This window comes from Bison bison, unplaced genomic scaffold (genome assembly GCF_000754665.1).
Source record: "Bison bison bison isolate TAMUID 2011002044 unplaced genomic scaffold, Bison_UMD1.0 scf7180017864368, whole genome shotgun sequence".
NCBI lineage: Eukaryota > Metazoa > Chordata > Mammalia > Artiodactyla > Bovidae > Bison > Bison bison.
This window is the reverse complement of record NW_011494940.1, coordinates 5,393,662-5,406,038: the sequence shown is the minus strand read 5'-3', so window position 1 is coordinate 5,406,038 and position 12,377 is coordinate 5,393,662. Positions and strand designations below refer to the sequence as shown.

General features: G+C 37.1%; 2 protein-coding genes across 2 annotated transcripts; one reads left to right on the top strand and one right to left on the bottom strand.

Moving 5' to 3' along the window:
- Nucleotides 1-4,150: 4,150 nt before the first annotated feature.
- On the bottom strand, nt 4,151-4,444 carry LOC105000151 (keratin-associated protein 6-2-like). Its single transcript, XM_010855858.1, has one exon. The coding sequence runs from the start codon at nt 4,442-4,444 to the stop codon at nt 4,151-4,153; it is 294 nt and encodes a 97-aa protein (XP_010854160.1).
- A 7,125-nt stretch (nt 4,445-11,569) lies between these two features.
- LOC105000150 (keratin-associated protein 21-1-like) lies at nt 11,570-11,884 on the top strand. Its single transcript, XM_010855857.1, has one exon. The coding sequence runs from the start codon at nt 11,570-11,572 to the stop codon at nt 11,882-11,884; it is 315 nt and encodes a 104-aa protein (XP_010854159.1).
- The last annotated feature ends 493 nt before the right edge of the window (nt 11,885-12,377 follow it).

The following is a 12,377-nucleotide window of genomic DNA, read 5'->3' as shown; positions in this document are numbered from 1 at the left end:
CTTGTTTAGATGGACCTTTGTTGGCAAAGTAATGTCTCTGCTTTTGAATATGCTATCTAGGTTGGTCATAACTTTCCTTCCAAGGAGTAAGCATCTTTTAATTTCATGGCTGCAGTCACCATCTGTAGTGATTTTGGAGCCCAGAAAAATAAACTCTGACACTGTTTCCACTGTTTCCCCATCTATTTCCCATGAAGTGATGGGACCGGATGCCATGATCTTTGTTTTCTGAATGTTGAGCTTTAAGCCAACTTTTTCACTCTCCACTTTCACTTTCATCAAGAGGCTTTGTGTTCCTCTTCACTTTCTGCCATAAGGGTGGTGTCATCTGCATATCTGAGGTTATTGATATTTCTCCCGGCAATCTTGATTCCAGTTTGTGTATCTTCCAGTCCAGCGTTTCTCATGATGTACTCTGCATATAAGTTAAATAAACAGGGTGACAATATATAGTCTTGTTCCTTTTCCTATTTGGAACCAGTCTGTTGTTCCATGTCCAGTTCTAACTGTTGCTTCCTGACCTGCATGCAAATTTCTCAAGAGGCAGATCAGGTAGTCTGGTATTCCCATCTCTTTCAGAATTTTCCACAGTTTATTGTGATCCACAGAGTCAAAGGCATAACATAGTAGGATTTAAAGAAGAAATGAAGTAATTGTTTTTGTAGCCATGTGTTATGAAAGTTATAAAATATGGAAGGTTATTAGTGCTGTGAGAGTCAGGAAAGAGTTCTGAGAAGATGGGGCACTAGACATGAGGCTTGAGTAGGAACTGGCCAGTCAGATAAGGGAGTGGGACAACAAGTCTTTCTGTGCATTTATTATCACCAGTCGAGGTGTGTAATCACTAAGCAGATGTAGAGAGGAACTCTCAGACTTTTCTTTTTCTGTTCAGATTATTTAGAGCACAGTGCATACTGCTTCCATAGGCAGGAGAGGGTCTGGCCAGGAGGAGCATATGGCAGTGAGCTCACTAGCAGAAGACTATGAAAACTTGGTTCTGACACTGCTTTGTTGTGTGATTTCAAGATAGTGACTTAATCACTCTGAGCCTCAGCTTCTTTCTCCCAATACTTGTTTGTCAAGTAGCCACTCTATTTTTAGAGGATGTGAAAATGAATTGAGATAATGTGTAAAAAGACATTTTACAACATGCAATAGAGATGAACTGATTCAGTTCAGTTCAGTTCAGTTCAGTCATTCAGTTGTTTCCAACTCTTTACAACCCCATGAACCAGGCCTTTTCCACACCAGGCCTCCCTGTCCATCACCAATTCCTTGAGCTTACCCAAACTCATGTCCATTGAGTTGGTGATGCCATCTAACCATCTCATCCTCCGCCATCCTCTTCTCCTCCCACCCTCAATTTTCCCAGCATCAGGGTCTTTTCAAATGAGTCAGCTCTTCACATCAGGTGGCCAAAGTACTGGAGTTTCAGCTTCAAAATCAGTCCTTCCAGTTAATACCCAGGATTGATCTCCTTCAGAATGGACTGGTTGGATCTCCTTGCAGTCCAAGGGACTCTCAAGAGTCTTCTCCAACACCACAGTTCCAAAGCATCAATTCTGCGCTCAGCTTTCTTCACAGTCCAACTCTCACATCCATACATGACCACTGGAAAAACCATAGCCTTGATGAGACAGACTTTTGTTGGCAAAGTACTGTGTCTCCTTTTTAATATGCTGTCTAGGTTGGTCATAACTTTCTTCCAAGAAGTAAACGTCTTATAATTTCATGGCTGCAATCACCATCTGCAGTGATTTTGGAGCCCTGAAAAATAAAGTCTGCCACTGTTTCTACTGTTTCCCCATCTATTTGCCATGAAGTGATGAGACCAGATGCCATGGTCTTAGTTTTCTGAATGTTGATCTTTAAGCCAACTTTTTCACTCTCCTCTTTCATTTTCATCTAGAGTCTCTTTAGTTCTTCTTCACTTTCTGCCTTAAGGGTGGTGTCATCTGCATATCTGAGGTTATTGATATTTCTCCTTGCAATCTTGATTCCAGCTTGTGCTTCCTTCAGCCCGGGGTCTCTCAGTTTCTCATGATGTAATCTGCATAGACGTTAAATAATCAGGGTGACAATATACAGCCCTGATGTACTCCTTTTCCTATTTGGAACCAGTCTGTTTTTCCATGTCCAGTTCTAACTGTTGCTTTCTGATCTGCATACAGGTTTCTCAAGAGTCAGGTCAGGTGGTCTGGTATTCCCATGTCTTTCAGAATTTTCCACAGTTTATTGTGATCCACACAATCAAAGGCTTTGGCATAGTCATTAAAGGAGAAATAGATGCTTTTCTGGAACTCTCTTGCTTTGTCGATGATCCAGTGGATGTTGGCAATTTGATCTTTGGTTCCGCTGCCTTTTCTAAATACAGCTTGAACATATGGAAGTTCACAGTTTGCATTTGCTGAAACTTGACTTGGAGAATTTTGAGTATTACTTTACTAGCATGTGAGATGAATGCAGTAGTGCGGTAGTTTGAGCATTCTTTGGAGTTTGAGCCTTTCTTTAGGATTGCAATGAAAACTGACTTTTTCCAGTCCTGTGGCCACTGCTGAGTTTTCCAAATTTGCTGGCATATTGAGGGAAACACTTTCACAGCATCATCTTTCAGGATTTGAAATAGCTCAACTGGAATTCTACTGCTTCCACTAGTTTTGTTCATAGCGATGCTTCCTAAGACCGACTTGACTTCACATTCCAGGGTGTTTGGCTCTTGGTGAGTGATCACACCATCCTGATTATCTGGATCATGTAGATCTTTTTGTCAGTTCTTCTGTGTATTCTTGCCACCTCTTCTTAGTATCTTCTGCTTTTGTTAGGTCCATACCATTTCTGTCCTTTATTGAGCCGAAATTGCAGGAAATATTCCCTTGGTATATCTAATTTTCTTGAGTAGATCTCTAGTCTTTCCCATTCTCTTCTTCCCTCTATTTTTTGAGTTAATCACTGAAGAAGGCTTTCTTATCTCTCCTTGCTATTCTTTGGAACTCTGCATTCAAATGTGTATATCTTTCCTTTTCTCCTTTGCCTTTTGCTTCTCTTCTTTTCACAGCTATTTGTAAGGCCTCCTCAGACAGCCATTTTACTTTTTTGCATTTCTATTTCCTGGGGATGGTCTTGATTCCTTTCTCATGTACAATGTGACTAAGTCCGTTCATAGTTCATCAGGCACTCTGTCCATCAGATCTAGTCCTTTAAATCTATTTCTCACTTTCACTGTATATTTGTAAGGGATTTGATTTAGGTCATACCTGAATGGTCTAGTGGTTTTCCCTACTTTCTTCAACTGAAGTTTGAATTTGGCAATAAGGAGTTCATGATCTGAGCCACAGTCAGGTCCTGGTCTTGTTTTTGCTGAGTGTATAGAGCTTCTCCATCTTTGGCTGCAAAGAATATACATTCCTTAGTTCTTTATTTTCAAGTGCCTAACACCCAACTCTGCTTCCAATTTCTCATTGCTTCTGGGAAGCATCGCTTCAATTCCATTACACCTGCAGGAAATCAGATTGTCTCTTCTGCACCTGGACTTTGTCATGACCACCTGAATGTGTGTCATTCCTCCTCCACTGTCTCCTCCAGCTCCATTCTTGACACAGTGAGATTTGCACGGTTCAGACTGTTCTGAAATACTGTGAGATTTGTGCTTGTGTATGTGAGTGCCTGAGCATGTGAGATACAAGAAATAGTTGGAGAAGGTATTATTTTTGGTGAAAATACAAAAAGAAATGCTTGTATTATATCAAAGAACTCAAGGTTCAAGCCAACTCTTAGCCCAGTCTTTGAAAAAGGCCATAGCACCTCATGAAAGACTAATTCATAAGCAGTACACAGAGATTTGTTAGAAGCAATAAGCCATTTTTATTGAGGATAAGGGGTTATCCAAGCTTTAGAATGTTAGGATTATTAACACAGTCATAACAGAGACTCAGGGATTAAGGAGTAAAGGCTAAATTTGGAAGAGTCAGATGATATCACCATTGATCTTCAGACCTCAAGGACGTCAATCTAAAAATGGGTAGTTGGAGGTCAAAACCTCTGTTACGTATAAAATTTCTTGCAAGTACAAATCATGGGTTACAGATCCTCAAAGCAGTATTATCTTTAGATTCCTCATTTCAGAAGCAGAGTAGGCTAAGAGGGTGATGTTCTAGCAGCAAGAATAACATCTCCTGTAGCAAACTGGCCAGTAGCTGCCATAGCCAGAGCCATATCCACAGCCATATCTGGTTCCATAACCACAGCCATAATAGGGGCTAAATCCACAGCCATATCCTGTCCCATATCCACAGCCGTATCCTGAGCCGTATCCACAGCCATATCCTGAGCCGTATCCACAGCCGTATCCACTTCCATATCCACAGCCATAATATGGGCTCAATCCACAGCTGTAGCTGTTTCCACAGCCATAGCCACAGGAGTTGCCGTAGTAGTTACAACACATGTTGTCAAGGCAAGAGGATTCAGGTGGACTGCAAGAGGATGTTTCTGAAGTGTGTGTCTCCTCCCCATGGACCTTTATATACTGTCAGTAATTGGCAGAGCATACCATTCGTTCCCTGACATAGACAACAAATATGGAAGCAACATTATGAGCCAGTCACGTCACTATTGACAATCACTAATGTTTGCTTAAAATAGCTCATTATTTGAGAGACTCCTGTTTCATTTTAAGAGCTTCACTTTAATTTGTTCTGCTGACAAACTGTCTTAGTAGAATTGTGTGACCCAAAGCTGATCATTTTCAAAAGCTCCTCTCATTTAACCGATACCTTATAAAACAAGCTTGTTGGGGAATGTCAGGCAATTTTACCTCCTTTTCTCTCTCAGTTTTCCAAAATACCTGCTTCTGACCACAGGAAAAGGAATATTCCTGTCTCCTTTCCTGAATCACTACCCTTTCTGCATTCCTTACCCCTGCCTTGTCCGACTCTCCTCAAATCCTAAGAATCTGATCAGTATCTGATAATTCAAAACAAAGTCAATTCCCGGAAAGAGTGAAGACTTACAGGCGTGGAGACAGTATGCTGCATGTGTTCCTTCTTGTATTTTCTTCTTCCATGCACCAGGCAATGGAAGGTCCTGTTCACGTGGGGCAGCCCTCTTTTTCTCTCTTTTTTGTAGCTACCTGAGTCTCACCATTGAGGAGACTTTGATAGTTTAACCAACTTTATTTGCCTGAAGAATCAGAAGTCCTCAGTTAGACCAGAATCTCATTTTTTTCACATAAAGCCTTAGTCTATTCCCCTCCCTCAATCATTCTTACCTTGTTATATCACTACTGTTCCTTACACATTTAGTTCAAAGGCTAAAGGTAAGTAGGGTCACTCTGATACTTACAGCAAAAGCCCATCTCAGCTCCTAATACATTCATGACATCAAGTACCACAAAACTCAATTTTATCCTTATTCATATGTACATTAATCAGAAGTTCTCAACCTTCTACAAAAATGTTCATTGTGACTTTACAATATAATATGTCTCCTTTCTTCTAAATAATCCTCTCTAGCACACTTACCTTTTTGACATGTAAAAGAGGGAAATGAGTATCATTTCTTCTGCTGTTAATATTTTTCTTGCCACAAAATTTCTTGGCTTAAAAAAAATCTATTTGTACATCAAAATTCAGATCTGTAATCAGCTCCTGTGAGATGCCTTTCCTCCGTGTTATTGTCTGAACTGGATCATCCTCCTCTTGGTCCTGGGGCTTACCTAGTGGCTCAGGAAAGAATCTGCCTACAATGCAAGACATGTAGGTTTGATCCCTGGGTCTGGAAGATCCCCTGGAGGAGGAAATGGCAACCCCCTCCAGTGTTCTTGCCTGAGAAATTCCAAGGACAGAGGGCCAAGTGGGGTATACAGTCCATGGGGTTGCAAAGAGTCTGACATGAGCTAGCATCTAAGCGACCACCGCCAGCACCTCCTGGCTCTTATGTGCAGATACATGTCAAAGCACTTGTCAAAGTTTATTAAAACTATGTCTTGCCTCACTAATTGAAATGTAACTTCCTACCAAACATTCAACCTTTCATGACCAAACATTCAGTCATGTTGCTTTGTTTGTTGGGGTAGGGGGGCATTTTTTTCTTTTTTTTTGCTTATCTTAGTTTCTATGTTTTATTTCAATCAATTTTTTCAGAATCTGGCAGACTCCAAAATTTAGATTATTTTTCACTGTAACAACCATGAAATCTGAATTGGAAGGGAGTATAAAGTCAAGATCATTCTTTCCACTGGATATACTTGAATTTCGACAACAAAGAAATAAGTGGTGATCGAGTACTTTATTGAATGCCTTTAACAGGGATTTTCACAAGGCTGCCAACTTCAATTTTTGAGACGTTTCATTATCAGACATTTTTCCTTCTGTTGAGAAATCATTCTACCGGTTTTTCTGATATTGGTCACTGGTCTAATTTGAACACTCTGCTGTTTCATCCCTAACCATAAACATAAAGAAAATATATTCTCATTCCATTTTTCTTATCCTTCAGTTTCTTGCCTTTTCTGTCTGTCTTGAAATTAAAAACTATAAATTCTACCTGACAAATTCTCTGGTATAGACACTTTACTTTTCAGTACCACAGCCAACACACTCTCTGGTCACAGTATCCCTGGATTATTGAAAAACTCTTTTATCTTTATTGCATTATTTCTAATACCTTTCCATTCAGATCTCTGGATACTGGTTTAAAACAGTAAAGACAACTCCTATTCTGTGCATCCTTGAATAACCAACTCTGAGTACAGTCCCTAATAATTTGGACTCAATATTCTTCCATAAAAATGGATGAATCAAATCAAACATATAGTCAAACATTGGAGAGCCACATATACTGTAAAGATATTTGATTATATGATTAAATTGTCTAAATGCAAATTTCTTCTTTCTAAAATGAGGTCTACCTATTTTTACATATTTGTTTTCCTTATGTTTCATACCTATTTAGTGTTCTGGTCAGGAATTTTACTCAATAAATGCTATTCCCTTTATCTCACTTTCCTGTTTTTTTTCCCCTCTTGGCTATATACATTTATTTTTGTGATTATCATTTAATACATGTTATTTAAGTATGCACTTTTCAGAATCCAAACATAAATTAAAATTTTAAATAATTTTTTTTTTTGCAGTGATAAGGTGGACCTAGAAATTCTTATACAGAGTGAAGTAAATCAGACAATGAAAGACAAATATATGATACTGCTTTTTTTAGGTTTCTAAGAAATCTAAAAATAATAGTACAAATGAACCTATTTATAAAACAGAAATAGAGTCACAGAAGTAGAAAACAAGCATGGTTACCAAGGAGTGGGGCGGGGAAGGGGGGATAAACTGGGAGGTTGAGAATGACATATTCACACTACTATATGTAAAATAGATAACTAATAAAAATCTACTGTATAGCACAGGGAATTCTGCCCAATAATCTGTAATGACCTATATAAGAACAGAATCTAAAAAAGGAGTGGATATAGGTATGTATGTAACTGATTCACTTTGTTGTACAGCAGAATCTAGCACAATATTGTAAATCAACTATACTCCAATAAAAATTAAATTTTTGAAATCTCATTTTTCTTATTCTATAGTTTTAAATTCTTGTTTAGTAATAGCTTTAAAATAGCCATATTAATTTTTGCTGTAATCGTGATTTAGTCTGAATTTAATGTAATAGCTTCGTAACATAAAAGAAGTCATTCTATGGTATACACATATGTATGCCCTAATTAAAAAAGCTTTTATGATGAGGAAGCAAAACCCCTCTGAATATAAATTACCTATCTATTGACCTTTTTGCACTCTGACTGGGCAATTTTGTATAGTAATTTATTACCCAAAATACAGTGTCAACATTATGTCAACATAATGGACAAGGAATCATGCATATTTTCAAGTTCAGAAACTAAAGAATAACTTTATGTTCTATTTTTAAAGCATATGTCTTGGGAACATGTTTATGCAAAAATTTGATATCAGTAGTTTTGAAACTCCACAGGAGTAAAAAGATCAGTCCATAGTAGAAAAATATTTTATTTCTAGGACTATGTCTATTTTGATAATTTGAACTAAGTATCATCTCGCAGTAAGACTTTTTAGTCAAGATCAAAGGCTTATTAAACAGTAGGTTTTAAATATCCATGTGAAATATGTTCTAAAGATTCCCATAATTAGGACTATATATGGACTTTTCTGGTGGCTCAGATGGTAAAGAATCTGCATGCAATGCAGAAGATATAAAAGACCTGGGTTTGATCGCTGGGTTGGAAAGATCCCCTGGAGAATGGAATGGCTATGCACTCCAGTATTCTTGCCTGGAGAATTCCATGGACAGAGGAGCCTGGCAGGCTCTAGTCACAAAGAGTCAAACACGACTGAATAGCTTTCACTTCACTTCACTTCACTTCACAGATTTCCTCCTCAGGGTATATATTTTTCTGCCTTCCAATCCCTAGGACTAGGAGATATCACAGACATACAAAAAATCATAAGAGAATACTGTGAACAGTTATATACTAACAAACTGGATAACCTGGCAGAAACACAAATTCCTAGAAACACAGAGCATACCAAGACTGAGTTAAGAAGAGGCAAATCATTTGAACACACTGATCACCAGAAATGAAATTAAACCAGCAATTCAAAAAATTTCCAGGGGAATTCTACCAAACATATAGAAAATAACTTATTTATCCTTCTCAAACTATTCCAACTAACTGAAGATGAGGGAACATGCCCTAATTTATCCCAATACTAGACCACCATTACCTTGCTACCAAACTAGAGAAAAACACTACCAAAAAAAAAAAAAAAAAAAAAACCCTCCACAAAATGTTAGCAAACCAAATTAAAAAATACAAAGAAGCATCATTCACTGTGATCAAGCTGGATTTAATCCCAGGTCACAGAGACAATTTAACATACGCAAATCAATCACTGTGATACACCTATGTTAACAAAAAGAAAGACAAAAAATACATGGTCACTTCAATAAATGCATAAAAATAGTTTTAAAAATCAGCATCCATTCAAGTTAAAAACTCTCATCAAAGTGGTTTAGGGGGAAATAACTGATTATATTAAGACTATTTATGAGAAATTCACAGCCAATATAATACTCACTGGTGAAAAGGTGAAATCTTTCCTGCTAAATTCAGGAATAAGACAAAGATGCTCATTCTCACCACTTCTATTTAAAGTAGATTTGGACATTCTAGCTGCAGTAACAAGAAGAAATAAAACATATTGGAAAGAAGAGGTAACACTGTCACTACTTGCAGATGATGTACTTTGTACAGAGAACTCGAAAGTCTCCACCGAAAAACTCTTAGAGCTAATAAGTTCATTCAGTAGATTGTATGTTACGGGATGAGTATAGAGAAATCTGTTATGTTTCTATACACTAATTATGAAGTATTAGGAAGTGAAAGTAAAAAGAAATCCTATTTAATTGGTTCTACAAATGGTACCTGGGAATCAACTTAAGGAAGCGAAAGAAGTATATTCTGAAAACCATAAAACTTTGATAAAGAAAATTGAAAATTATATGCAAAAATGGAAAGATATCCCATTCCCTTGGGATATTGGAAAAGTTAATATTATTAAAATGGCCATAATACCCAAAGAAATCTACAGATTTAATGCAATTTCTATCCAGTACACATGATGGTTTTTACAGAACTAGACCAAAAAATCCTAAAATTCATAGAACTAGAATAATCCTTACATAGTTATAAAAAATTTACAGAAAAATAATCTTAAAACTAGAACAACAAAAGACTACTTATTGGCAAAGCACTCTTCAGAAAAAAAACGATAATGCTGGAGATATAACTCTGCCAAACTGACTATATTGTAAATCTACAGTAATCAAAATAGCATGGTATTGGCATAAAAAGGCACATAGAACACACAGATGGCTAACAGGACAAGAAAAGATGCTCAATATCACCAATTATCAGAAAAATGCATATTAAAACAATAATGCAATATCAACTCACATCTGTCAGAATATGTATCACCAAAGCAATCAGTAAATATCAGAAGTTTTAAAGGATATGGGAAAAGGAACCACTTGAACACTCTTGGGCAATGAAAATTATTGGTTCAACCACTATGGAAATCAGTATGGAGGTTCCATAAAAACCTAAAAATAGGACAGCCATATGATCCAGCAATTCTACTCCTGGGTACATATCCAGAAAAAGTGAAAACACTAACTTGAAAAGATACATACACTCCAGTGTTCCTAGCAATACTGTTTATAATATCTCACATATGGAAGCATTCAAACATCTCTCAGCTCATTTAAGAAGATATGGTGTACATAAACACATCATGGAATATTACTCAGACATAAAAATGAGATACTACCATTTGCAGCAAAATGGATGGATCTAGAGAATATGCTTACTGAAAGATGTTCAGGCAGAGGAATAAGGCAGATAGAGGAAGACAAATACTGTATTACTTCAGTTATATGAAGACTCTAAAAATTATAAAATGAATGCATATGTAAGACAGAAAGAGACCCAAAGATATAGAAAACAATCTTTTGCTTATGAAAGGAGATAGCAATGGAGAGGGACCAATTAGTGCCACTGGATTAGCAGATGCAAACTACTGTTTATAAAATAGATAAGCAATAAAGATGTACTATATAGCATGGTGAATTATTTATTATGTTGTAATAATTTTTAATGGAGTATAATCTTCAAAAATACTAAATCATTATGCTCTACACCCTAAACTAACACAATATTGTAAATCAAATATAGTTGAATAAAAAAAAAAAAAAAACTTAAAAATTTGGAACCTGCCTGATTCTGAAAATGGTGATATGAAAGTACAATCTATACAAGTAAGATATGCAAAAAAAAAATCCACAAACAAAAACATTTTGACCACATTTTTGATGATAGAAAGGTCCGGTGTTCCTTTAGATGAGAGGACAGGATATGTTTGGATTTAGGCATCTACAGATAGAGAATCATTTATAAATATGTAGCTATAAACTAAGATTTCTTTTCTTACTACTATTGACAATTTGGAGAAGATTTTTTTCTTGTTGGGGGCTTCTTGTGCCTTGTAGTTTCATCAGCATCTTTGGCTTCTATAAATGAATTTGCAATGATGCAAGAAAGGAGGTAGGAATATTCATTTCTTATGGCCAGTGGCAAATGATTTAAGAAAGAAGAGAGAAAAAGCAGGCAAAATTTTTCTACATTACTCCTCGCATTTCTAATATAAGATATATATTAAATGATAGGAAATTTTGGAAATGGGTATCTGTTTAGAGGCACATGATTCTACTGAAAAAATTCTCTGGCAGAGCAAATTAAAATGATGCTCTTTAAATATCTCCAAAATAACTAGCTACTTTAGGCAAATTATCGATTGTCAAAAGTGACCAGCACGTGGTGGTCGCTTCCATATTTGTTGTTTATGTCAGGGAATGAGTGGTATGCTCTGCCACTTACTGATAGTATATAAAGGTCCATGGGAAGGAGAAGACACACACTTCAGAAACATCGCCTTGCAGTCCACCTGAATCTGCTTCCCTCGACAACATGTGTTGTAACTACTGTGGCAACTCCTGTGGCTATGGCTGTGGAAACAGCTACAGCTGTGGATTGAGCCCCTATTATGACTGTGGTTATGGAACCAGATATGGCTGTGGATATGGGACTGCCTGTGGATATGGTTCAGGATATGGCTGTGGATTGAGCCCCTATTATGGCTGTGGATACAGCTCCCGTTATGGCTGTGGTTATGGAACCAGATATGGCTGTGGATACGGCTCCTGCTGTGGCTGTGGATATGGCTCTGGCTACGACAGTTACGGGCCAGTCTGCTACAGGAGATGTTATTCTTCTTGCTGCTAGAACGTCACCACCCAAAACACCATTTATGTCTGAAACCACACATCTAAGACAATGCTGACTCAAGGATTGAAGTCATGATTTCTATACGCAGGAAATTCCATTCAAGACAGAGCTTTGACCTTCGACTACCCGTTTGTAAGATTGGCACCTTTGAGGGCTGAAGCTCCATGGTGGTATCATCTGTCTTTTTTCTAAATGTTAACCTTTACTCCCTTAATCTCTGACTCTCTGTAGTAATGATCCGAATACCCTACTGTTGGGGAAGTCCCTTGTTATCAATAAAAATGGTTCATCGTTTCTAACAAATCTCTGTGTATTTGTTTGTGCATAATTTTTGTTTTGAGGTGTTATGGCCTCTGTTGAAAACTGAGCAGATATGAAGCTGAACCTTGAAGTTCTTCTTGATATAAGCGTTTCTATTTATACCTGCATCAGAAATAATGTCTTTCCCACCTATTTCTTGTTTTTTGCATACTTAAGCACTCACTTATAT

Excerpts from the sequence above, each read along its gene's own strand:
- LOC105000151 (XM_010855858.1), bottom strand. The coding sequence starts at position 4,444 with ATGTGTTGTAACTACTACGGCAACTCCTGTGGCTATGGCTGTGGAAAC.
- LOC105000150 (XM_010855857.1), top strand. The coding sequence starts at position 11,570 with ATGTGTTGTAACTACTGTGGCAACTCCTGTGGCTATGGCTGTGGAAAC.